We start from the raw sequence: 27708 nt of genomic DNA on the forward strand, positions 1-27708 counted from the left end.
GGTGATTGGGCAACAAAAGGACAGATGAAATTCAAGGTTGATAAATGCAAAGTAATGCACATTGGAAAACATAATCCCAACTACACATATAAAATGATGGGGTCTAAATTAGCTGTTACCACTCAAGAAAGACATCTTGGAGTCATCATGGATAAAAACGGTCAGGGATGGAGTATCCATCATGACCCTTGGTAAATTGTTTCAATGGTTAATTACGTTCACTGTTAATTTATGCCTTATTTCCCGTCTGAATTTGTCTAGCTTCAGCTTCCATCCATTGGATTGTGTTGAATCTTTCTCTGCTAGATAGAAGAGCCCTGTAGCGGGGTGGTCACCCGTTCCTGCCCTGAAAGGGCTTGAAGCCAGCCCTGGGAGAGGGCTGGGGCTGCGAGCTAAAGGCTCGCTGATTGGGGAAGCAGCCACAGCAGTGCCACGCCCCAATCAGACTGCAGCTGGCCCTATAAAAGCCAATGAAGCCAGGAGCTGAGAAGGACTCTCCCTCTAGCTCTTGAGGGAGAAGGGCCTGGCTGCCTGGGAGCTGAGAAAGAGTACCTAAAGGGGAGCTGGGCCGGGGAAAGGCCAGACGAGCTGGGGAGCTCCGGCCTGGAAACCCCCCAGGCTGCAGGCCTTGTTAAGGGCCGAAAGGTACTGGGGTTGCAACAGGGCAGCCCAAGGGTAGGCAGAGGCAGCAGGTCCAAACTCTCCTGGCCAATGATGAGTGGCAATTATACTGCAGTCTGCCCCAGTGAGCGGGGGCTAGATGGTGACTGGCAGTAGCCAAAGACTGAGGCGAGGTGGGGATAGGGGGTTGGGGGTTCCCTGGGGGAGGACCCAGAGAGACCGCGGGGTACTGCAGGGGGCAGAACCCTGGCAGAAGGGGCACCGGGGTCCGGGAGTGACACGAGGGCCAGAGGCAAGGCGAGACACCGGTCTGCAGAGGGTGCTCCTGGGTCAAAGAGCTAATTCCCAGGACGACCGACAGGAGGCGCCACATGGGTGAGTCGCCGCCCCGTTACAAGCCTATTATTAAATATTTGTTCCCAATGTAGGGACCTATAGACTCATTTAACAGGGATTTAGAAATTAACAACAAAAATGTGATTAATTTGACAAACGTGTGTCAGGATTAATATTTGCTTAGGATGGGTGGTTGTTGCTTTTACAGCTCAAGAAAGAGATCTTGGAGTCATGGTGGATAGTTCTCTGAAAACATCCACTCAATGTGCAGCGGCAGTCAAAAAGGTGAACAGAATGTTGGGAACCATTAAGAAAGGGATAGATAATAAGACAGAAAATATCATATTGTCTCTATATAAATCCATGATACGCCAGCATCTTGAATACTGCATGGAGATCTTGTCGTCCCATCTCAAAAAAGATATATTGGAATTGGAAAAGGTTCAGAAAAGGGCAACAAAAATGATTAGGGGTATGGAACAGCTTCCATATGAGTAGAGATTAATAAGACGGACATTTCATCTTGGAAAAGAGATGACTAAGGGGGGGTATCATAGAGGTCTATAAAATCATGACTGGTGTGGGGAAAGTGAATAAGGAAGTGCTATTTACTCCTTCTCATAACACAAGAACTAAGGGTCACCAAATGAAATTAATAGGCAGCAGGTTTAAAACAAACAAAAGAAAGTATTTCTTCAAACGCACAGTAAACCTGTGGAACTCTCTGCCAGAGGATGTTGTGAAGGCCAAGACTATAACAAGGTTCAAAAAAGAACTAGATAAGTTCATGGAGGATAGGTCCATCAATGGCTATTAACCAGGATGTGTCGGGGATGGTATCCATAGCCCCTATTTGCCAGAAGCTGGAAATGGGCGACGCGGTGGATCACTTGGTGATTACCTGTTCTGTTCATTCCCTCTGAAGCACGTGGCATTGGCCACTGTCGGAAGACAGGATAGTGGGCTAGATAGACCTTTGGTGTGACCCAGTATGGCCATTCTTATGTTCTTAGAGGTTCCACATGGAGAATTTTAGAGAATGCTCTTCACTCCGTTAGGCTTTCTCAGCTCATAGGATCAGCATATAATTGTGAATTAATGCTAAGCATATATCCTACAACTCAGACATGTAGGATATTTGTAGCTGGGATCCTACTGCTCAGATGATACTCAATTTCTCCCAAATACAAATACTATCCTGGTCTGATTATTCTTCTTCCCTCTCCTATAACAAGCCCTTCTGGGGAAGGCCCAATCACTCACTCTCTCCTGTTTTCACATCTTCAGGAAATGGCCCACCTCCCTGGCTCAGATCTTTAGTGACTGACCACTGGCTTGTACCTACATCCTGTTCTACTGTGATAGGGTCAGCATGCAGGCCCACTTCCTCTCTCCATCTCCCTGGATATTTCTTCTGGTGAGCAGATGAATGGCCACTTTTCCCTTCTCTCACTTCCTGATGCAAAAGAACTCGAAGAAGCTCCTTCAGTCCTGTTGCTGCCACTTATTCTGGTCCTTTAATACAGAAACGCTCCATGGTATACTGGCATAACAGGAACCCACCCCCCCTTGCCATTATCTGAACTGATGAAAAGCGCTGATGCTACTTGGCAAATTAAATATTTAATTTGCCAATCCTTTGGGTTAGTGTCACATTTTAACTCCTCAAGAATGTTACAGAGAAATTAGCAATGCAAGTATAAAGCTTCAGTTCCCTAATACTAGACCTGAAATTTTTCATGTCTTCCTTAAACCCTTTGCAAAGAATCAGAGCCCTTCCTTTACCTGGGACTAGTCCAAAAGGAAAATCTTTTGAGATAATAATGTGGCTCTAAAATTCTCTCCCAGATGAGGAAGATTTCCAAAATTTGAAAGGTTATTGCCAGGAAAGATCTACAAATGATTGTGAGTCAACAACTTAAAATACAATCCCAATATGGGTCTGATGCATTTTGTTTCTTTACCTAACTTGTCTGAGCTGTTGGCCATAAAATTGTAATCAGCTTTGGGTTTTTCATGCCAAAGACAGGATAGGGGTAGCTTCATATGCGATGAACCACTCATGTCTAATCGAAACTCCAGATTTGGATTTTGAGACAGCTGGAAACTTTTATTAAGTACTGGCACTTCTTAAAACTTTATTTGGACTGAGTGAAACTGCATCAGTTTAAAAGAAGATAAAAAAAAAAATCAGAGGATCTTTAGAGATCAAGAGAAAGTTCATCTTATTTTTACCAAAGTAGCCTGAACAGAGTCAGCGAAATTTATCAGGTAACAGCTAAAGAGAATCTAAATTAGTAATCTATAATAAAATCTGAAAGAGGCCGTACTTGACTCTTATGTAATATATTTTTATATAATAAAAAATAGATACTATACATATAAAACACTATAATATTTAAGTTTGCAAGTCAGGACTTTCCCAAATGGGAACCTAATATTACACACCTAAACCCGTATATAAGCACCTAAATATGTGGTCAGTAAATTGATATATGGAATGATTTGGCAGCTTAACTTTAGGGTTGTGTTATTTATATTCTTGGCCATATTCTTCAGTAAGGTGCCCTCAATTCCTACTCTATTCTTTGTTGAAAACAGACATTGTGCATGAATTTGTCCATGCAACATGCGGAAGATTTTCTTTATGAACACTTAATCTTGTTTTGTCCAAATCCAGAAGCTGCTATGAATCCAGAAGCTTTTATAGTCAATGACAAAGAAAAACAGAATATTGATTTACCAAAGAATACAGAGTACATTATTCATAGCGGAGGGAATCCTTAAAGGAAGGTTAGTGAATGAAGCATAACATCTAAAGTATGGCATTCACTAAAAAGAAAGCTTCACAAATACTTGCCACAGTGGATTTGATTTTGCCACTTACATCTGTGATCATTTTCCCCCTGGTCTTGTTTCTTTCCCTGTGGTTGGCGCGTTTCTGCTTCTGCTGCAAAACTCGTTCCCTGGTGGTGCGATACTCTAAAGCAAATTCACTAATAATTTTGCAGAACTTATTGATGTTGACTTCACGGATTGCGTAAGGAGGATGACCCATAAATAACAAAAATGCATGGAACCTAAAAACAAAATGAATTAATGACAGCTTTTAAAAATGAAAAAAAAAACAACATTCAAAAACTTTAGATTTCCAGTAAAAAAGATTCCAATTGATCCATTTATTGTCTTCTGAGCTCTCATCTTTTTTTTTTTTTCATGCTGTGGAATTTTCATGGATTCCTTAAACATCACTGGCATGGTTTATAATTAAAAACATAATGCAAATAAATGGCTAGTCTATGATAACTTCATCCCAACCCATTTCCCCATGCTGATATAAGAGATAAGATGTTTATGAAACTCCATTCATTTTATTTTACCAATTTGGCATGTGAATGAACAATTTCATTTCAGATATTGAAAAAAAATTATGTTTTAATTCCATTTGTTTGTATTAAGCAACTTCAAAGAGGCTGTTAAGAAGTTGGGGAAAGTCTAGACAAGAAGAATGAAGATTTACAGGCTAGCAACACAGGAAGAGAAGCATTTCTAGTTCAAAAAGAAAACCATAAAACGTTGTAACATCCAAATACTTTCAGTCTGGGGTGTTTTGAGTTCACAACTTTACTGTTGATTCAGTATTACTCACAGCTTTTTGTATTATTTGCAGCTTTGCTGCTCCTGCTTTCTGTACCACATTATTCACAATGGACTACTGAATGTATAGATCTTTGTGAATCTATTTTTATCTACTGTGTCCATGCTAATTAAAACACTCATTACAATGGAAATGAAAGATGTGACTGAATAAATAAGGTATCTTGGAGAGGCTTAGACTAGTAGTTACATTATGTAATTTAAAGTAAAGAAAACACTATTCTACTTATTTTCAAATCCAACACAATATATGTGATAAACCCAGTAGGAAACTTGTAAGTTCCTGCTTTCACTACTACTCAGCTATATTTGGGGTACTACTTATTTAGAAGGTGGAATAGAATTTATGAATGAGAAAACAGATGGGCTGAACTAACATCCCAGATCTGTACATTCACACATTTGGGCCTGTTTGAACTCCCTTTGGTAATTCTGTGTACAACTATATATTATTTCCCCATCTGCAAAATGGGGGTAATGATCCCATTCTCCTTTGTAAAGCAATTTGAGATCTATGGATGAAAAGCACTACATAAGAGAGAGGTATTATCATCATTATTGTATAAGATACGTATAGTACTAGCTCCAGATACAGAACTTGTTACTCAATCTTTACTATGGCAAATATATCATTAAAGACACAAGGAAATTGCCTGAGTAGGATTTCAGGATTTTACCACAGCGTGTAGTTATATGTAAGAAAATAATTGTCAGTCGTTGTTTTTCTCAGCAGAAATACAATATTCAGCTGAAGTTAGGAAATATCGGGAACAAATGAACATCTGTTATAAAGAACTCACAACAGATATGTTGGTAAACATACGTCTTGAAACGTGGTTTGAAGCACATTGAAATAAGTAATTGAGGTTGTTCCCATCAGTGCCCTAATGCTGTACCTGTTAATTATTCTTCTGTGAACAATCTTCAGAATTATGATTCTCTCTGCACAGTCTTTAAGGAACTCAGACATTTTTTGCTTCAGCGTTGGCTTCATTTCATGCTTTGCTATAGCCTTAAGGTGATCCCATGATGCTTTGCACCTTTTCTCCATCTGACATAAGTTGTCCTGAAGTTGTTCAAAGTCAACCTAAAAACAAGTGAAGACATCAGCCACTTTGATCTCAAACACCACAGCAGTAACCTTGGGTATCTGAACTGTTTCATCTTTATACAACAAGGAGGTGGGGAGGGAGATGTAGCTTCAGTGACACTGCTATATACATTAATACGATAGTAATACTTGTCCGTGTCTCTACCCTCAGTGTAAGCATGTGAAATGTTAGAGAAATTCTGAAACAAAAAGAAATGTAACTATGTGTGGTTGCCATATAGATGTAACATCTAAAGAAAGGAGAATATCTTAATTTTCTGCTACACTTGTATAAAATGTTTTAGTAGATCCTTCTCTTTGCAGTCAACTGCACTAGATCAGAAAATTTGTGCATGCACCAAGGCAGCAAAAAGGTTTTTTCTTCTCTCTTTCTCACTACCACCTTACAGCTTTTTAATGTGTCTGACAATCACTATAGTGTCTAGATGCCAATGTTTCCCCTTGGTATGTCCCTACCCCGTGCACTGTCTTGTTGAAAGACTATGTTGTATTCCAAATGGTCAGTTCGCGTGCCAGAACTTCAAGTTTTATTCAAAGGAAGTGTTATCTAGTGATCTCAGTACAAACTTGCATCTCTTGATACAAAGTATTACACTGTTAGCTTATAACACAATCTTTCTAATAGCTTTGAAAGTCTGTGTCAACACAGTTAAAATAAATTATTACATCCTCAGTAACACTTATCAGGAGAGAAGCCAATAAATTCCATAAGAAGGTGAAACAGAGGTTCTCTCTTATACATCAACCAAAAAAGGTGTTCAAATTGCAGTGGTCTACGCAAGTGATTTTGGATATGTTTATAAAAACAGGGGAGTATGCATGAACTATCCAGCCACAGTACAGCACATACACAAAGCAAATGGAAACAGCAGAAGTCTCTAACATGGTCTCCTTGACTTCCCAAGTAAGAATAAATTTATTTTCAAACAACAGTTCAAAGTAGAGATGAGCCTAAGCCATAAAATACAGATTTAGACTCAGATTCCAAACATGCCAGAGTTTGCGGATGTTTGGGTCTGGTATTTTTGGCCCATCTCTTATTGCAAAACAGAATACAGTTCTGTATAAGGGGTTTCTTCTTGCTCGTAGGATCTGAAGGAACTGTAGCTTAGTAAATGTTATTTTCAAAGGTTTCTAACTGAATATATTCCTATGCAGTGCAGCTATTCATTTATTAATTTTAATTGCTTTTGCGATAAGAACACTGTAGTCCCACAACAGTACATACGATGTTTTAACAAAACTTAGTAATATATAATTTATCATATATAATAGGAAATTAATATAGTTATTAATTGTTCATTGTTGGTAACATGTCCGTAACCAAAATTATAATGCTGACTAAGTACATACATAACAAGACATTTTAAATGACCGAAGAAGGTGATACAAGCATATACAGATAAAGGGTGAAATATTAGCCCCACTGAAATCAATGGGAGTTTTGCCATTGACTCCAGTGGGGCCAGGATTACATCCAAGGTCTTTATGCCTGAATTGCTCCAATCCACCTCCCAAAGACATAGCACAATCTCATGAGGCTTAGTGATTTCCGATTTGTATAACTGTTACATATTTCATATGTTATTTCACACTTATGTGGGCTGTGCAAATTAATTTTATCTTACAGCTTTTATATTTTACCATTACTGGTTTAAATCCGAAATCAGCCTGAACTGGAATCAGAACTCTTGGATTCAGGGAAAGTTCAGGTAAACCCAAACACTGAAACTCAGACACATCTCTGTAAGATGGACCTGAAGCAGGGTGCTGGAGGCCAGGTCTTTAATTGTGGCCATAATGCTGATTGCAAGTCAGCGTGCTGTTTGAAGGGTGTTTAGAAGCTCTCCTTTGCACTTCCTGATCCTGGTGCTATTCTGTGCATGACTGTTACTCTTGTGCTGTGTTAGAGCAGCCTAAAGGCTTTTATAACCTATGCTAGGTTGCTAGAATCAGAAGGGACCGAAAATAGAGCTTACGATACATTTCCCCCAGTCATGATCCCTTTTCCCTACCATGCTGGCAGCAGAGAGGTCATGTGGCATAACCGTCCCAGTTCAGGCTCTACTCCATACAATTATCTTGCTTACTCTGGGGAAATCCCTCCCTGGGCAATGATTTACGGCCAGGTTATGCTGTCACTGTAACTACAATAAAGAAACTGGCCCTGGACACATACTACCTCAAAATTAGAGGAATATGGGATTGGGATCCAAACCGTCCCAAGCCAGCCCTATCTTGAGTGTAGGTGGATCTCACTCTGAGCTTTTTATTTTTTTAATGCATTCTTGACCTTGGTTCAAATTAAAGTTTGTTACAGATGGAATAAAGTTTTCAACTATATACAGTACCAACTGCTGAGAGTCATACTAACTGAGTTTAGCCATAAGAAATGTATTATTATTAAAAAGCTCCCTGATATAACCTGGTATTGATTTGATTCATTTTTGCTCTGACTTACAAAGTGATGAATTTTTCCTCTGCACAAGGAAATAAAAACATCCTTTGATCCATTCTGCTATTTAGAAAAGCCCTGCAGGCGAGGCAGCTGTGGGGGGTTATATTTTTGTTAGGGTATCAATGCCTATTTAAAAAAAAATCCCTCTCCAGGTCAGTATTTTGACTGTTGATGACAAACATATTGCAGCTCACCATAGACTGGAAATATAAAATGCACACAGCAGACAAAATACCAGTATCCCCATTAGAAAAAAAATGGAGCCCAGAAGACTGTAGGACTCAAAATTTGGGGTCACAAAGAATTTTCCAGACGGGGTGGGGAACTCCCCCAATCCCTCCTCTGCACAGTGCAGGATTTTTCATTAATTTTCATCTTAAGTTACAACAGCTTGCATTGAAATCAGTGAGAGTTCTGAGTTATCAGGTCTGTAGAGGTCAAAAGACAATGTGTTTGGGAAAGGTTCTCTAGTTTCTAGAGAGCAGAAAGTCTAGAGAGCAATTGGCAGCTTCCCCTCCACTGTGGTCCTGCAAAGAACCAATGCAGCCACAAAAGGGGTATTGCTAGCTGAGGAGTGGATGTGGATGAAGGATGTGCTAGAACCTTCACTACAGTTTGAGGCTACCAGCCTCTGGTAGAACCTCTGAGGGAGCACAGCAGGGAAAATACCACCTGCTCTCCCATGGGGTGAACTGAGCACAGCTGCCTGTGCTGGTGCAGTAAGTGCAAATTACTGAAACTGGAAATCCAAACTAACGAGGGTAACTTGCCTGTATATTCTGAACCTGACTGAGGCTAATGTCAGAAGGAGAGTTGCCAAGAGAGTATAGGTTTCAGAGGGGTAGCTGTGTTAGTCTGTATCAGCAAAAAGAACGAGGAGTACTTGTGGCACCTTAGGCTTGGTCTACACTTACCCCCCAATTCGAACTAAGGTACGCAACTTCAGCTACGTGAATAACTTAGCTGAAGTTCGAAGTACCTTAGTTCGAACTTACCTCGGTCCACACGCGGCAGGCAGGCTCCCCCGTCGACGCCGCGGTTCCCCCGTCGACGCCGCGGTACTCCTCTCGTCTAGCTGGAGTACCGCAGTCGACGGCGATCACTTCCTGGTTCGACTTATCGCGTCCAGACAAGACGCGATAAGTCGAACCCAGAACTTCGATTCCCAGCCGCCGAACTAGCGGCTGGGTGTAGACATACCCTTAGAGACTAAGAAATTTATTTGAGCATAAGCTTTCGTGTGCAAAAACCCACTTCATCGGATGCATGCAGTATACTTTTCCACTGCATGCATCCGATGAAGTGGGTTTTAGCCCACGAAAGCTTATGCTCAAATAAATTTCTTAGTCTCTAAGGTGCCACAAGTACTCCAAGAGAGTATAACAGATTACTATGAACTCTAATGTAATATGGGCCACCAACTCTCAGGAATTTGTCTTGAATGAGTGGTCATTTTTTCTCTGCCTAAACTCTCAGAACAATTCACTAAGCCACTAGACTGGGTAGGCAGGAATACAAACATCTGAAGTTATTTAGAAAATTTGGACTCTTCTAGAAAATGAGGTCAAATGAATGTGATAGTCTACAGTATTAAAGTACCCACTGTACAACATTTCAAACCACTGGTGTGGGCTTTTTTTCAAGTAGCAAAAGTATTAACATGCTGCTTTCTAATGGGGCATGACTTGGAGTAACACAAACACTGTCACCTCACTGTCCCTTCTTTCCTGAATCTGTCCCTTGTTCTGGTCTCTTATGCTACCTCCCTTTCTTTTCTTACTGTCCACTTCTTTTGTTTTCATGGTTTCTCTGCTGCTCACATTTCTCTCTGTTTCTGTCCCCTTTCCTCCCCAATACACACTAAGGGCTCAGTCTTGTGTTACAGGCACTGCCGCAGAGAAGCAGAATATCTCCAAGAGCTCTCTCCGTGCAGGACAAGTTGGTTACAGCTCACCTCTTCAGGTCATGTGGCCTGCTCCCCACTGCATGCACAGCCAACTCCACTGGCTGCTGTAAAGGGAGAACAGAATGCTGGCCATGCTTTCTCCCTGACAGCTTTGGGATGTCTTTTGCCACACAAAAACAGTCAATGTTCTCAAGGGATCACCAGTATGAACAGTACTTGGCAGCTATGAGGGAGTGTGAGACTCCTCTCCCTCTGTGCACCCATTAACAGCTGAGCCCAAATTTACCCTGAGCCACATAATCTTCTTTCTCCATACCCCATCCTTTCTCAACCAACACAGTAACACTAAGGCCTGGTCTACACTAACCCCCAAATTCGAACTAAGGTACGCAACTTCAGCTACGTGAATAACGTAGCTGAAGTCGACATACCTTAGTTCGAACTTACCGCGGTTCAGACGCGGTCCACACGCGGCAGGCAGGCTCCCCGTCGACTCCGCGGTACTCTTCTCGCCGAGCTGGAGTACTGCAGTCGACGGCGAGCGCTTCCGGGATCGATATATCGCGTCCAGACCAGACGCGATAAATCGAACCCGGAACTTCGATTCCCAGCCGCCGAACTAGCGGCTGGGTGTAGACATACCCTTAGACTCACACATTCACACCAGCTAGCACTGAACAGGGTAAACTTTTCTCCTCCAATGAGGGAGCACTAACCAATGTGCTGAGTTGCTGTGACCATCAACTCCATTTAGGCCAACTATCAGTAACATCAGAAAGTGAATGGGGTGCACAGAGCATGCATGCTAACGGAATAGGCCTCTCTACCACTCTCTTCCTGCACACCATTGCTCATTACTACTTTCCAAATGCATGGAAGATGAAAGGACCATCTAATTCCCTTCATCATCTGTAAAACAAGGTTTCCAGTAAAAGTTTAAATTCTGAAGGATGGCAGTGAAGTTTGGATACTTCAGTAATCATTGGCAACATCCAGCTCTATATCACAGATGAGGATCAAAAGAGTCAAGCAACTAGCCTGAGGGCACAGTGTGACTAAACCCAAGATCCACTAAGCACTTTGTATGTTACTCTGACCTGCCCCCTACTGTGCATACTAATCTTTATGCATACAGAATGGAATTTCCTTAAATAGTGTATGCCAGTGGTTCTCAAACTTTTATACTGGTGACCCCTTTCACATAACAAGCCTCTGAGTGTGACTCCCCTTATAAATTTAAAACACTTTTTTATATATTTAACACCATTATAAATGCTGGAGGCAAACCAGGGTTTGGGGTGGAGGTTGACAGCTCACGACCCCCCATGTAATAACTTTGTGACCCCCCTGAGGGATCCCGACCCCCAGTTTGAGAACCCCTGATGTATGCAGTGTTGTTGTAGCCATGTCGGTCCCAGGACATTAGAGACACAAGGTGGATGAGGTAATATCTTTTAACAGACTAACTTCTGTTGGTGAGAGAGACGAGAGAGACCAACAGAAGTTGGTCCAATAAAAATTATCTCACCCACCCTATTTTAAATAGTGATATTTATATGTTATACATTTTGTAAAAAATAACTGCATTATACTTTTTCAGCTAGGGATGTACAATTCCTTTTTCACTTTTTAATGCCATCTTTAAGAAACTTACTATCACTCTGTGGACTCTTATAATGCACAAGGAAGGTTAATGGTAGGTACAGCTCCCTGGAGCACAACTTTCCTTATTTATAAACAGCAGATTCCATTGAAAACAGGGATCCAAAGGCATTGAAAAGGTTCAGATGTTAACTTCTCTTCACTGAGAACTCTAATAAACCATTGACATAGGAAAGCTGTCTTGTATCTTTACTGACAACATTATGTTCGCTTATTAGTCAATGGACTAGATTCTCTGGTGCTCATTACCTTGTGTAGTTATTTATATGCGTAATAATTGTAAACTACTAAATCAGAAAAGTAACAATTTGCATCTTTTTTCCCCTTATGGAACGGACTATACAAGGTGAAGCTCAACTGAGCAACTGACCAAAGGTTGTACAGTGCTTTTGAGATGCAAAACTACATATGTGCTCAGCAATATTATTATATTTGATGCATTCTTACTCCATTTTGCGGTTAGTATTTGCTTGGTGTCAGGTGTTATCAAATAATCGAATTACACCCCAAGGAGGTGTAAGATGATAAAGGCGCATACTGTAATTTGGGGTCAGAATTAACAAGATTAAAAAGGGAATTGAGACAGAGAGAGTTATAAATGAGGATTGTTTACATTACAAGTACAGTACACATATCACAATGTATAAAATACCATACTGCTTCCCTGTGAGCTATTCAGTTCATACTGTGTTCCCAAGGGAGGCAGGGCTGGATGAGGTCCCTAGTCACCATTTATATGTCATCTTATTGCCAACATTTTATTAAAAAAAATGAAGTTACACAATGGTAGAGAGAGATGATTAATTTTCTTATTGTTGAAAGGAAAAAAGGAACAGTACCTGCTTCCAGCTGGAAGACAGCACTGTGACTAACATGGCATTTAGGTGGATTTCACATAAAATTGTGGTTCCACGAGACTACTGAAAAGGTAGTCCTGAGAGAAGCTCTGCTGTAACAGTATTTTATAATTATGCTGCACTGTATAAAGAAAAGAGAAAGATGGTCATTTCAAATTATCATTACAGCTTCAAGATACCCCCTTCTGCACTGTGTGCTACACATATCAATCAACTCTATTCTTCTATTCCAATTAAACCGTTTTCTTGCTCAAGTTCAACACTGCCATAATGTGCACAACTCCTCAGACATTAAAGATATTGCACCTGCTTATGCTTGTAGTGAATTTGTTCCCCTGCAGTTACCTGGATATTTTGAGCAGGGCTGACAACCCCAAATCCAGGCCTGAGGTAAAAATAAAATGGAAGGAAGCTGACAAAATAAGTTCAAATTGAGTAGCAGCATTGAAGTTTCCTGAACATGCCTGAAAAACTCAGATTGAGAATTAAATAATTTATTACCAAGATCACTGGAAGGTATTCTGAGTCTTTTTGAAGGTTCTGCAAAACTTCTGTTCTATATTCTCAATATCCCTTATAGCAGGGGTCGGCAATCTTTCAGAAGTGGTGTGCCAAGTCTTCATTTATTCACTCTAATTTAAGGTTTTGCGTGCCAGTAATACATTTTAATGTTTTTAGAAGGTCTCTTTCTATAAGTCTATAATATATAACTAAACTATTGAAGAAACTATTTAAGAGCCTTCATTTAAAATTAAATTAAAATGCAGAGCCCCCCGGACCAGTGGCCAGGACCCGGGCAGTGTGAGTGCCACTGAAAATCAGCTCATGTGCCACCTTCAGCACACGTGCCATAGGTTGCCTAACCCTGCCTTATAGCTTTCTGTTGTATTATTATAATTATCATTTGCTGACTCACCTTAGCTCTTTAAACTTTGTTATTATACTGGTGGAACAGATCAGCTCTAGACATTTTCGAAACAGGAACTGAATCTCTCCCCATCTTTGCCTCTCCCAACCTAGTGCTATTGACTACAGAACCAACACATTCACATGTGACATATTTCATTCTAATTTCACAACTGAAATGATAATTAGATACACACACAGATATATAAAGTCAGCTTTTCTCCCTTCAAAGATAGAGTATTTTCTACCGCAGACCACAGCCAGTTTGAGTTCTTTATAATTTAGGTCAGACAGATCATTTCCACATTATTACAGGGATGAGTTTTGATGTGGAACATGACATTCTCTTCTTCCTGCCCTTGTTCAGAGCCATGGGAAGTTCTGAACATTGAAAGAGTAACAAATGAGCCCAGAGTGCTTTCACAGAGGATTAGGGCTTCTTAAACAACATTTGTAATATTAGAGAAGCATATGTCATTGCAGCACACTGGTGGGCACCTCGTGTTTTGTTATACATTACCCAAACACTTATAAACACCATTGTGAAGTTGCTATTCCATAAAATCTACCCACTCTTTTAAATCTTGTATTTTAAAAGTTAACATATAACTTTTCACAGGATTCATAGTATTTAATTAGGAGTAGGCAGAAAAATAAGATAAGATACTGTTATTGCACTCCATTTGCTAAGAATACAGGTACAGGAAACCATCTGGTAGATTTGCTAAGTGCTTTTGCCTACAAATGCTGGTTTATTAGTAAGGTAAACAAAATTCTTATACAAAAACTGGGGAGAAAGGCAAGTAGGTCAGTATTAATAATAGAAGTTTCTTTGAAAAGTAATAGTTTTTTTTTAAAGAGGTGGAGTGTTGCAGGGCTGGGATTCTTTGTTAATGAACTTCACCATCCAAGATGCAGGATTATGTAAATAAATGCAGCTAACAAAAGTAGGGTACAGACTATGAAAATGGTAGGGAGAGACTCTCGTCACCCACAAACACTAAGGAGAGATTTGAATTATGGTTAGTGTCTGAACTAAAAATAGCAGAAAAATAAAAGGACAGATCAGAAGTATACCACCACTTTCAGGGACACAATCTGGTGAAACTCAACCTATGAGAAGATTTCCAATGGCACAAAGGGTAGTCAGGTGAAAATCTCTCATTGAAAATTAGTGGAAGTTGGGTGCCTTGGGAAATCTCCCTCCTAGTTTTTTTCTGAATAAACAGCATCTTCAGTCACTATGACTCTAGTGTTGATTAGGATATGGTTGGACACAAACCCTAAGCAGAATGTGTGTGGCACTGAAGGGATCTAGCATATTAGTGCTAGATAGTGCTCCATAAATATCTTAAATTAAACAGAAAGACACCAGAGAATTTTATATCCCATAATCCAGGTTTAGCAAATTACATCCCTTGAGTTTCAGAGTAATTAGTGAAGAAGAAATGTGCTTAGACCTAGCAGACATAATGAAAGGGGGTCTTTCACATTCTTTCACGCATGTCATTGGCTGGAATCTGGTCCAGGATGGTAGTGAACAAAAGTAATTTCTTTCTAAAGGCTCTTCAGTGGCCAACATGAGATGAGTTGCTGGTCTCAGCCCAAGTTTTAGTGGACAGGTGAGGTCTATATTTTGCTACCCATGCTAATATATGAATAAATGATTATTAATAGTGATAATAAACACCATGATGTGCATATCTGTCACTCCACTATAATGTAAATTCCTTGACATACTAGTTCAATTTCTGCTCCTATGTGCCCATATACAGTTTATTTCAGTAAGCCCTGGTCTACACTATGGGGTTAGGTCGAATTTATAATGAATGCGTCTACACAACCAATCCAGTTCCGTTGACCTAAAGGGCTCTTAACATCAATTTCTGTACTCCTCCCCGGCGAGGAGAGTAGCGCCAAAATAGACCTTGTTGGGTCGAATTTGGATTAGTGCAGACGCAATTCGATGTTATTGGCCTCCGGGAGCTATCCCAGAGTGCTCCAATGTGACCACTCTGGACAGCACTTTTAACTCCAATGCACTAGCCAGGTACACAGGAAAAGCCCCGGGAAATTTTGAATTTCATTTCCTGTTTGGTCAGCGTGGCGAGCTCAGCAGCACAGGTGACCATGCAATCCTCCCAGAATCGCAAATGAGCTCCAGCATGGAGCGAACGGGAGACACTGGATCTGATTGCTGTATGGGGAGAAGAATCTGTGCAGGCAGAACTCCGATCAAAAAGAAGAAATGCTAATATATATGCCAAAATCGCACAGGACATGATGGACAGAGGCTACAACAGGGACACAAAGCAGTGCCACGTGAAAGTTAAGGAGCTCAGGCAAGCCTACCAAAAGACAAAGGAGGCAAACGGTCGCTCCGGGCCAGAGCCCCATACATGCCGCTCCTATGATCAGCTGCATGGCATTTTAGGGGGGGACCCTACCATTACCTCACCACTGTCCGTTGACACCTGCATGGGGGGGGAGTCTCAAGCAACAGGGAGGAGGATTTTGTGGATGAGGAAGAGGAGGAGGAGGAGAATGCGCAGCAGGCAAGCGGTGAATCCGTTCTCCCCGGCAGCCAGGACCTTTTAATCACCCTGGAGCCATTATCCTCCCAAGGCGGGATCCCTGACCCTGAAGGCGGAGAAGGCACCTCTGGTGAGTGCACATTTGTAACTACAGTAAAGGGTTTAAAAGCAATAGTGTTTAATGTTTGATTTGCCCTGAAGACTTGGGATGCATTCGCGGCCAGTACAGCTACTGTCATTCAAACAGTTCTGATTTGTAGTGTGGCTACAATAAGCAATGTGGCCTTGTCCTCCCCTCCTCCCCCACCCCACCCAGGCTACCTTGTCAGTTATCTCACTTTTTTTTTAATGAATAAAGAAAGAATGCATGGTTTCAAAACAATAGTGACTTTATTTTCTTTGCCAGCTGTGATCGAAGGGGGGAGGGTGGTTGGCTTACAGGGAATTAAAATCATCAAAGGGGGCAGGTTTGCATCAAGGAGAAACACACACAACTGTCACACCAAAGCCTGGCCAGTCATGAAACTGGTTTTCAAAGCCTCTCTGATGCACAGCGCACCTAGCTGTGCTCTTCTAATCACCTTGGTGTTTGGCTGCTCAAAATCGGCCGCCAGGCGATTTGCATCAGTCTCCCACCCCGCCATAAACGTCTCCCCCTTACTCTCACAGATATTATGGAGCACACAGCAAGCAGCAATAACAATGGGAATATTGGTTGTGCTGAGGTCTCACCTAGTCAGCAAACAGCGCCAGCGAGCTTTTAAATGTCCAAAGGCACATTCTGCCACCATTCTGCACTTGCTCAGCCTATAGTTGAACTGCTCCTTACTACTGTCCAGGCTGCCTGTGTGCAGCTTCATGAGCCATGGGAGCAAGGGGCAGGCTGGGTCTCCAAGGATAATGATTGGCATTTCAACATCCCCCACAGTAATTTTCTGGTCTGGGAAGTAAGTCCCTTCCTGCAGCTGTTCAAACAGACCAGAGTTCCTAAAGATGCGAGCGTCATGCACCTTTCCCAGCCATCCCACGTTAATGTCGGTGAAACGTCCCTTGTTATCTACCAGTGCTTGCAGCACCATTGGGAAGTACCCCTTTTGGTTTACGTATTGGTTGGCAAGGTGGTCCGCTGCCAAGACAGGGATATGCGTTCCGTCTATCGCCCCACCACAGTTAGGGAACCCCATTGCAGCAAAGCCATCCACTATGACCTGCACATTTCCCAGAGTCACTACCCTTGATAGCAGAACCTCAGTGATTGCACTGGCTACTTGAATCACAGCAGTCCCCACAGTAGATTTGCCCACTCCAAATTGATTCCAGACTGACCGGTAGCAGTCTGGCATTGCAAGCTTCCACAGGGCTATCGCCACTTGCTTCTCAACTGTCAGGGCAGCTTTCATCTTGGTATCCCTGCGCTTCAAGGCGGGGGAAAGCAACTCACAGAGTTCCAGGAAAGTGGCCTTATGTCTGCGAAAGTTTCGCAGCCACGGGGAATCATCCCATACCTGCAACACTATGCAGTCCCACCAGTCTGTGCTTGTTTGCCGGGCCCAGAATCGGTGTTCCACTGTATCAACCAGCCCCAGTGCCGCCATGATGTCCCAATTGCCACATCCCATGCTTTCAGGAACGTCTGTGTCCATGTCCTCCTCACAATAGTCCTCGTGCTGCCATCTCTTAGCCAGGTTCTGCACATACTGCAGTATAATGCGTGAGGTGTTTACAATGCTCACAACAGCAATGGTGAGCTGAGCCGGCTCCATGCTTGCCATGCTATGGCATCTGCCCAGGTAATCCAGGAAAAAAGGTGCGAAATTATTGTCTGAAGTTGCTTTCATGGAGGGAGGGAGGAAGGGGAGACTGACGACATGTACCCAAAACCACCCGCGACAATGTTTTTGCCCCATCAGGCATTGGGAGCTTAACTCAGAATTCCAATGGGGAGCTGAGACTGCGGGAACTGTGGGATAACTGCCCACAGTGCACCGCTCCATGAGTCGATGCTACCCATGGTACTGAGGACGCACTCTGCCGACTTAATGTGCTTAGTGGGGAAATACACAGTCGACTGTATAAAATTGATATCTAAAGATCGACTTCTATAAAATCAACCTAATTTCATAGTGTAGACATACCCTAAGAGTCATATGAGGACATCAAAGGGCAGCATTTAGCTCACCTCCATACTTGTGGCCACAAAGTTAGTGTCCATCCTATCCACATATTTTTAATAAAAGGTCAGAAACAGTCTCCCTGCAAAAATAATTATAAAAAATATGACAACAGAATCGAGTAACTGGTTAATACATGAATGGATTGCATGAGTTTATTGGTCAAATCACCCATTATTCCCCTTTCTTTACTTATCCACTGCACAGCACCATTGTATCTGAGCACCTTACAAATTCTAAAATAAATACACTGAACGATTTTTTCACAAATCCTACACAAACACCTCCATGATCAGAGACTGAAAGGGAATGCTATCAGTGGATGGCAACCTAACTCCAGGTGGCTTGAATGGATGCTATGGCACGACTAATACTAAGGGCACTCATTTGACTTGCACTGTTAGTGAATCAAAATGATACTGCCGATATTTTTTCCAGACAAAACACCGTAATCTCTCTCTCTCTCTCTCACACACACACACACACACCACACACACTTCCAGCTGTGGAAACCATCTGGGATATTGCAGCTAATTCTTCAACATTGCTCCAACTAACCCGTTTCGCTGACACCATTTTTGGCAGAAAATGTATCGATTTTTTGTCTTAAAATACATATGCAAAATATACTTTAATGGGAAAGGACATTACACACAAATACCCCCTTATGCACAGAGCCAAGAACAGATATCACTGAGTCCAAGTTTGAAGCACCATTTGATCTTCCCCTTCCCATCCCTACCACCACCACCCTGGCTATGGGTAATATTTCTCTCTGCTTTCAGTCAGATTAAACAAGAGCCATAACATACCAGAAAAGCACTTGTGTTTCACACACCCCCTTCTCCCCATAAATCCAAGCTGAGTCCTTTGGCTCACTCTGCAGCTAGTTGCAGACTTCCTGTCCCCCCTTCATATGTGTCAGTACAATCAGCAGTTCTTTCCTGAAAGTAATTGCTACTCCCTTGTGTGTGTTGCTCCCATTTCCTCATGCTTACTCTTCAAAATCACCTGCTTTTCCACTGTCTAATATCCGCAAGTAATTTGGGAGTCTTGCTGGAAGAATCAAACAGCCTACTGGGAGTGTGGCATTTTATAAATAAGTGATTCAGAGGGAGAACAGGACAATTATAAGTTAGCTCTGGAGCTGGCTTTAGATCTTCAGATGCATGGAGTTGATTAGATAGGGGAATTTTTACAAGGATTTTTTTCACTAACATCCATTGACTCCAAAGAAAAGATACCAATGCAAACACAGAATCATCTTGTTACATTGAGAGGAAAAGCATCAACTGAGACACAGAAATCTGGAGGCCTGAAACCCTGCCTTTGTGTTAGGTATATCAGTACTGGGGCAGTACCAGCAGCAGACAAACAGCTTTTTTAAAAAGAAGAACAAAAGACTCATTTGTAAGGCCTATTTACTTAGATCTTTTCTGAGGGAATGGTTCTGAAGGGTTGGGGGATTTATGTCTGGTGAGTTATATTACTATTAGTTTGTATTTAATTGAGTTATTTATGTGATATTATTATAGCTTTGTATACAAAGCTTGGCACAACTCAAAATGTCAATGGTCCTGCTCTACACAATTTTGTATGCTAATAATATGGAATTGTATTGTTTTAGACTTCTGTAGTGAGTTTCCACTCACCCAAGTGAGTTCTCATCACCATTTCTGATAATTGTGACTTTGTTTGGTCCTTTGGAGATGAGCCACAGGCTTCACAAGGGATTTTACTGCCTTGTTTCATGTCTTTTCAACTCTTTTGAGATGTGTCAGGCTGTTTGTTTGTTTTTTTTTAAATAACATTTAGGGAATTCTCACATTGATGTTCATCCCAAGGGAAGGGGCATCTCTGTTTTTCTACACAATGAAAATTGTTTAGGCTTTTATGGCTTGGGTTTCCTTCAAGTTTTAGAAAGATATTTATAGATGAACTGGAGTGTAATCATCAGTGAAATAATGATTCTTCATTTATGTCCGTTTTCTTAAACCAGATTTCATATACTCTCTCTGACCATTCCATTGAAGAGGGCAGGGTGGAAGGTTTCCATGTCCAAACGCTTTGATTTGTGGCAAAGATGAAGGGGGAATAGACCTTAATTCAGTAATCCATCACTGGTACAATATGTGCAGGAATATCCCAAAGAGGAAGACCTTGGGCATTACGAGGAGGATTAAGGCCATAATTTCCCTTACTGTGATTTTGTTTGACCTTTTAGAATATCATCTGCTTTGGGCAGGGCCACTCAGAGTAGCAAACCACAGACTGAAATGCTGGGTGCAGTTTTGTATGGCTTTGGATCTAGAAACTCTCAGAAAGTGCAAAGCAGACAAGAAGTAAACCAGTATAGCTAACTGGCGAGGCATAAAAAAGTTATCTGAGCCAAAAAGAGATCCTTTAGAAAATGGAAATCTAATCCTAGTGAAACCAATAAAAAGGAGCATAAACGATGACAGTCAATATGTAAGAAGAAAACTAGAAGACCTATGATGGAATCTACAGAGTAAGTAACTAAAGGTGTAAAAATAAATACCAAGAAATTCTTTAAGTATATTAGAGGCAGAAAGCCTGTCGGAGAATCTGTGGGTCTGCTGGATCACCAAGGATTAAAGGGAGAAATTAAGAAAGACAAAGACATTGTTGAGAAACTAAGTGATTTCGCTGCATCAGTCTTCACCCCAGGGGATGTTAGGGAAATACCTACCCTAGGCCCTGCTCTCTTCTGGTAATGAAGATGAGGTATTTCCAGAGACTGAGGTGTTCGAAGAAAAGGCGTTGGAACGAATTGATACATCAAAAAGGAACAAATCACTAGTCCCAGATGGTGCATATCCAAAATTCTGAAGGTACTTAAGAACGAGGTGATTGAGCTGCTAGCAAAACTAGGCAATCTCTCATTAAAATCAGCCACTATACTATATTGGAGGACTAGAGGGTAGCAAATGTACCATATTTTAAAAAAGGTGTGAGGGTTGAGCCAGGAAATTATAGCAGGGCTGCCCAGAGGGGGGGCAAGTGGGGCCCTGGCCGAGAATCCCTTTCCTGGCTAGAGGCGCCTTTTTACTTACCTGGCGGCGGTCTGGGTCTTCGGCGGCATTTTGGCGGCAGGTCCTTCAGTGCTGCCGAAGACGCGGAGCGACTGAAGGACCCGCCGCCGCAGACTCAGCGCGCCTCCCGGTGAGTATGTCTGCGCCCCCGCTTTGCCCCAGGCCCCCTGAATCCTCTGGGCAGCCCTGAATTATAGAGCAGCAAGCCTTACTTCTGTACTTGGTAAATTGCTTGAAATGATATTAAAAACATAACCATAAAACATTTAGATGATTATGATATGATAGAATCTAAACAGCACAGCTTCTGCAAAAGAAAACCATGTCTCACTAATCTATTCAAAGGCTTTCAGTGTGCCAATAAAACAGTGGATAAATGAGAACAAATAAACAAAATTAATATAGAATTTCAAAAGGCCTCTGAGAAAGTCCCTTACAGGAAGCTAGTCACAAAACTAAGAAGTCATGTGATCTGAGGCCAAGTACCGTCACTGATCAGAAACTAGCCAAGAGGGATAAAACAAAGCAGAGGAATAAACAGTCAATTTTCATCATGGCACAAGATTAACAGCATGATGTCACAAGGTTCTTTACTAGAACTTTTGTTGTTTAATATATTGATTAATATATGGAAAAGAGGGTGAGCACTGAGAGGGCAAAATCTGCAGATGACAGAAATTTACTTCGATTAGTCAGGGCTTCAGAAGATTGTGAGGAACTTGAGAGATCTATTCAAGCTAAGTAAATAGGCAACATTGTGGCAGATAAAATTCAGTGTTGATGAATGCAAAGTAATGCACAGCAGAGTGAATAATCTGAACCACCCAGACACCTTGCTGAGTTCTAAATTAACTGTGTCCACGCAGGAAAATACCTGGCCATCATTATGGACAGCTCAATAAAGACTACTGTAAAATGTGCAGCAGCACTCAAAAAAGCAAACAAGATGTCAGGATGCTTAATGAAAGGGATGGAAAGTAATATGGAATATATTATAATGCCATTATATAAATCAAAGGTATGTCCTCACCTGGAATACTGTTTTAAGTTTCTTTCATCCCATGTCAAAAAAGTATATAAAGAGGATTCAAAGACAGATGTGAAAATAATTACAGTATGGAAAAATGAAGAAGAAAGATTGAAGAAATTAGGGCTGTTTAATTCAGTCAGTCAATAAGTCCCAAGAATGGAACAGAAAGTTGGCAAATTCAAAACTGATAAAAGGAAATACTTTCTACTCGATGCACAATTAGACTGTGGAACTCATTGTTACATTGTTATCACTGAGACCAAGAACATAGCAGGATGCAAAAGAAGATTGGACATTTATATGCACAACAAAAATATCTAGGGTTCTAATAGGAAATATTTTTTAAAAAGCAAAGCAAGAGTTTTGGAAGGGATATAATATCTCCTGTTTGAGGAAATAAACCAACCTCCACTTATTGGGGATTATTAGGAAAACATAACCTGGGAGCAGGTTATCCTGTAATTGCCTAGTGCTGAGTTTCTTGCATCTTCCTTTGAAGGAGCTGATATTGACTGCTGCCAGACACAAGATACTAGAATAGATGGACCACTGGTCTGAGCTATTCCCATGTCCGTGAAAAGCAATTCTGTAATAATTGCATTCTGGATTCCCATGTTGATTATCTCTAACTTACAGGTCAGAAAATTCAACTTGACTCCTGTAATCAAGCTGGATTCTTTCCCCTCATGAATATCACTTTCAGTAATAAAAGCTCTGAAGACTAAATTTGTCCTCAGTGACAACTGTACAGCCCCCTATGACTTCAAATTATATTCTCAGTGACAAAGAGATAAAGACAAAGACAAAATGTCCCTCACTATAAGGGATGTCGCTCTTCTTAGACCCAGAGTTCCCTCTGCTCCACACCAATTTGGCCTCCCCTCACTTTTATTGTTGAAAATCATTTACATACGAATTAAAGATGCATGAAGCTGAGGTTATAGATTGAAGGAAATGAAGGAAGGAATACACCGAAGAAACCCACCCAACTATATGTTTCCTGCATAAAGATTATCTCTGTGTCCCAATTTTGGGTCTTTGTCACAATTGTGTGCCACATAGGGGACTGGAAGATTTAGGCATTTGGTTATACCTGTGCAGCTCCAGTTCCTTTAGTGGTTTCCACAGGCCTGACTCTTTGGCATTTAGTAATGAATGCAATTAATGTTGCACAAAATGGAATAGAATCCCACTCCCTGCTGATGTTTGTGTTAGCTCTGCAGAGCTAACAGGAGTAAAGAGAAGTAAGATTTATTTTTGTCACTGAAGTCAGTAGATAGGACACACATAAACACACAGAAAGAGCAAATTTGTTGAGAAAGAAAGTGCCATTATTATATCTTTTGCAGAGTAGAATCACACTGTAAGCTGGCAATACGTGAAAAAAAAGTTTAAATGCACCTTCTTTCCATATGAAATATGGCTTTCTAATGCAGTTCTACCCTAGAAGTATGTCAGTACAGCACAGAGATATTATGTTACGACAAGAACAAAATTTGGGGACTGTTGTTCCTTTCTCTTCCCTAATCCCAAGCCTCTGGTAGTAAAAAAACTAAACAAACAAAAGAAAAGGGAGAAATTTTTCCTTTCATAAAGAACGTAAGAATGGCCATTCTGGGTCTGAACAATGGCCCATCTAGCCCAGTGTCCAATAGCCAATGCCAGATGCTTCAGAGGGCATGAACAGAACAAGACAATCATCAAGTGATACATCCTGTGTTGTCCAGTCCCAGCATGTGGCAGTCAAAGGCCTAGGGACACCCAGAGTATGCGGCTGCATCCCTGAACATGTTGGCTAATATCCATTGATGGACCTATCCTCCATGATTGTATAGAATTATTTTTCTGAATCCACTTATACTTTTGGCCTTCACAACATCCCCTGGAAACGAGTTCCACAGGTTGACTGTACACTGTGTGAAGAAGTACTTCCTTTTATTTGTTTTAAACCTGTTGCCTATCAATTTCATTGGGTGACCCCTTGGTTCTTCTGTTATGTGAAGGGGTAAACAACATTTTTCTTATTCATACCGTTCATGATTTTATAGATCTCTATAATATCCCACCTTACTCATCTCTTTTCCAACCTGAATAGTCCAGTCTTTTTAAATCTCTCCTCACACGGAAGCTGTCCCATACCCGTAATAATTTGTGTTGCCCTTCTCTGTACCTTTTCCAATTCTAATATATCTTTTTTGAAATAGGGCAACCAGAAGTGCATGCAGTATTCCAGGTGTGGATATACCCCTCTTCTGCCCTTCAAACAATCCCCCACCCTGTCAAAGCTCATAATCAGAATCAAGCTCCCCACAGACCAGAACACACCAACTCAAAGCAGCACCAGACCCTGCCAGAACAACAGATGCAAAACCTATACACATATCTCCACTGCTACAATGACCAACAACTCCCACAACACACCTTTCAAGATCCATGGGTCCTACACATGCCTATCACAACATATGGTGTACGCCATTGAGTGCACTAAATGCCCCCAAAACAACTATGTGGGTAAAACCAGACAATTTTTTACACACATGATAAAAGACAACCACCATATCAGATGTGGGTGAACATTTTTCACAAAGCAATCACCTATATCTGATCTCTCAGTCCTCATCCTCAACGGAAACCTGTATGATACCTTCAAAAGACGAGCCTGGGAGTTTAACTTCATAACTTTGCAAGACATCATTAAATAAACACATTTACCTTAAAAAAAATGGCTTCCCCAATACCAGAAAATAATCATCGGGTGATACCAATAAAATCAAATCCTAGCCTGAAAACAGCTAAGGACAAACTCATAAAGATATGTCCATAATTTCTGTAATAATATTATAATAAATCCATGTAATAAATAATTATGACTTCAATGATTTCTAGAATAACTCTTTTCTAGTTGTATCAAAGCACAACAAAGGCAATGAATTTGTTTCAGGTTTATGGACGATGTAGTACCCTTGCTGCAATCTGACGGGTAGACCGAGATGCAGCCAGAAAGATAAGAGTATTGGTATCTTTAAAATTCCATAAAAGTGACATGACAAATCCACATTCATAACAAGAATTGTGAGGAGGGGAGGAAAAAAAAGAATAAAAGCAAAAAACGTTAATGTTACATTTAAAATCTTTTAATTTCTCACGGAGACTGATAAAGATCCGGCATCTGTAGCAAATGCAAGGAGCTTTTCTTCTTTTGTTTGCAGACATACCTTGGCTGACCTAGTGATAGCCCCAATTTCTGAATAAAGATCTGTGCTGTCTGGGAATTTTTCCACCACCATAGTGCAGACATGGTGCAGGAGAGACTGCTTATGCACTGTGTCCTTGACTTCCGGAACCTTCTCGAGGTAGCTTAACTCAAAAGCTTTGGCCTGTGTAGGAAAGGAATTTTTTTTTTAAAAGTAAGTTTATTTTGTCCACACAGATCGCCTCAAAGAAAACATTTACTAAGATATACAATACGTGGGGGGGGGGGGGGGGGGCGGCTGAGGGGAAGAGATTACTCTTTTTAAATAAAAAGAATCCCAGAGCAGGAAGAATACATGATTCTTTCTGACACAATTTTACATACTTCTGAAGAGTCAGTAGATGCCTAGATCATTCCATTTGCAATGAAAAGAACAAATAGGTGATTCTTGTAATGTGAATTAAGAACAACTCCACTGAAGTCAATGGGGTTACGCTGGTGTAAAATTGGTGTGCGAACAGTGCCTGGTCCCAAATCTCTCTGAGGTTATTTTGAAGGGGGAAAATAGAATTAATGAAACATACAATGTAGGTTTTGTTTTTTAAATTACATGTATGTGTTGGACATACACATATACTGGGTGATAACTGTGATATGAGGTAGAGAAGCTGATGAGGAAAGTCTGTGATAATAGTCAGTAATAAAATGATAGGGTGACAAAAGCTTACATTGGTTCCATTTAGAAAGTTCCCAATGGCTAGTAAAGTAGAAAGGATAAATCCCAAGGTTTTATTATGCTCCAACTGGTCCATTCCTTCCTTCAGGTCTAACAGTGGTTCTGCAACTTCCTGTCATTTAAATAAAAAAAAAAGTGACGATTTTAGGCTCTCATAGATCTTTCTGTCTTAATTCTATGCTTTAGGTTAATTATTGCAAAAGTTCTAAACAGTGATCCCGCAGAGCGCTGGCATTTGTGTGATGCTGGCTCTCTTCCTTGCTGCAGCTACTAAATCACATAAAAAGCCCAGCAGAGAAATCAATAAAATATTTCCTAAAGTTGCTTGTTCATGTAAGCAACTGGCGTCCTCATCACGGGGATGTGATGTGACTGAAAATGGAAGACGCTTCACTGCAGGGGGCTGCTGTGTTTGAGTTAGAGGCATAAAAATCTCCACTGATGAAATGTCTTAATTCTAGTTTTTATGATCTTTCAAGAGCAAAGAAAACCTAGAATATTTGGTAACTTGACCTCTTTAATCTGCCTCTACTGGTCCCTACAAATGATGGCCACCTCTGAGATGCAGATGTGACTACTTCTGTATATCAGTCTGTCACTTTAAAACTCAAAAAACACTGCAGTGTCAAAGCTTTACAAAATTGGCCTCTGATTTTAACCTTTTAACTTGCAAACTCTTAATGTGCTTCCTATACATGCAAGTTATCTGTAAGCAGGCATAGAGACTGACAGACTTACAAACATAAATTCTGCTCCATTATCTCAGGAAATGGACTACACTATATAGTTCAAAGGCAGAGAGAGATACAGTAATTGAAATAAATGAGCTTATTTCTATGCCTTTTTGTGTGGCCAAGGGCTGTTTATTTTGTACGTACAATAAGGTACATATAGTTCTCAGTCCTTTCTATAAGCAAATTTAATCTTAGTCATCTGTAACCAGCATTCGTTCTCCAAATTATTACTCTGTTTATGATCTGAGGAGCCAAAATTAAGCCTCGGTATTTCAGGCCGAGTGGCAAAACAATTGAGAACTTCTCTGCCTAGAGGAAACATGATGGGTTATTTGCAGATTATAGAGATATTTTATCATAAACATGTGCAGGGAGCTTCAAGAGAAAATGCATTGACAGTCACTATCATATTACCATTTTGTGTAAATCAAAAAAAAAAAAAAAGTACTGTACATTTTATGTTGGGCATATTGGCAGGGCCAACAAATTCAGAGGTGATATCATTTACTCATCAGAATATGGGAGTAAGGAGGTCTAAGGCCTTGCCTACTGTGACAAAGTTCCTCCTCTATCTTGGTGGGTCCTGCGCTTATCGGCGGATTTTCTTTCCTCACAGATTTACCATGTGGGTTGGGGAACAGCCCAGAGACCTTCCCCTCTGGAAGAACCCACAGTCCAGGTCAATTGGGAGGTTTGGGGGGAACCCGGGCCTGCCCTCTACTCCGGGTTCCAGCCCAGGGCCC

General features: G+C 41.0%; 1 protein-coding gene across 2 annotated transcripts in view; it reads right to left on the minus strand.

Annotated features, from left to right (window-relative positions):
- Positions 1-27708, minus strand: part of FHOD3 (formin homology 2 domain containing 3) — a 652884-nt gene that overhangs the window by 36784 nt on the left and 588392 nt on the right. For both annotated transcript variants that reach the window (XM_065398378.1, XM_065398377.1), the window contains 4 exons: positions 26224-26343; positions 25518-25679; positions 5511-5701; positions 3845-4037 (listed from right to left, as the gene is read on the minus strand). In XM_065398378.1, coding sequence (XP_065254450.1) covers positions 3845-4037; positions 5511-5701; positions 25518-25679; positions 26224-26343 — 666 coding nt within the window. The remainder of the gene's footprint in view (positions 1-3844; positions 4038-5510; positions 5702-25517; positions 25680-26223; positions 26344-27708) is intronic.

Source organism: Emys orbicularis, chromosome 2, assembly GCF_028017835.1.
Source record: "Emys orbicularis isolate rEmyOrb1 chromosome 2, rEmyOrb1.hap1, whole genome shotgun sequence".
Lineage (NCBI taxonomy): Eukaryota > Metazoa > Chordata > Testudines > Emydidae > Emys > Emys orbicularis.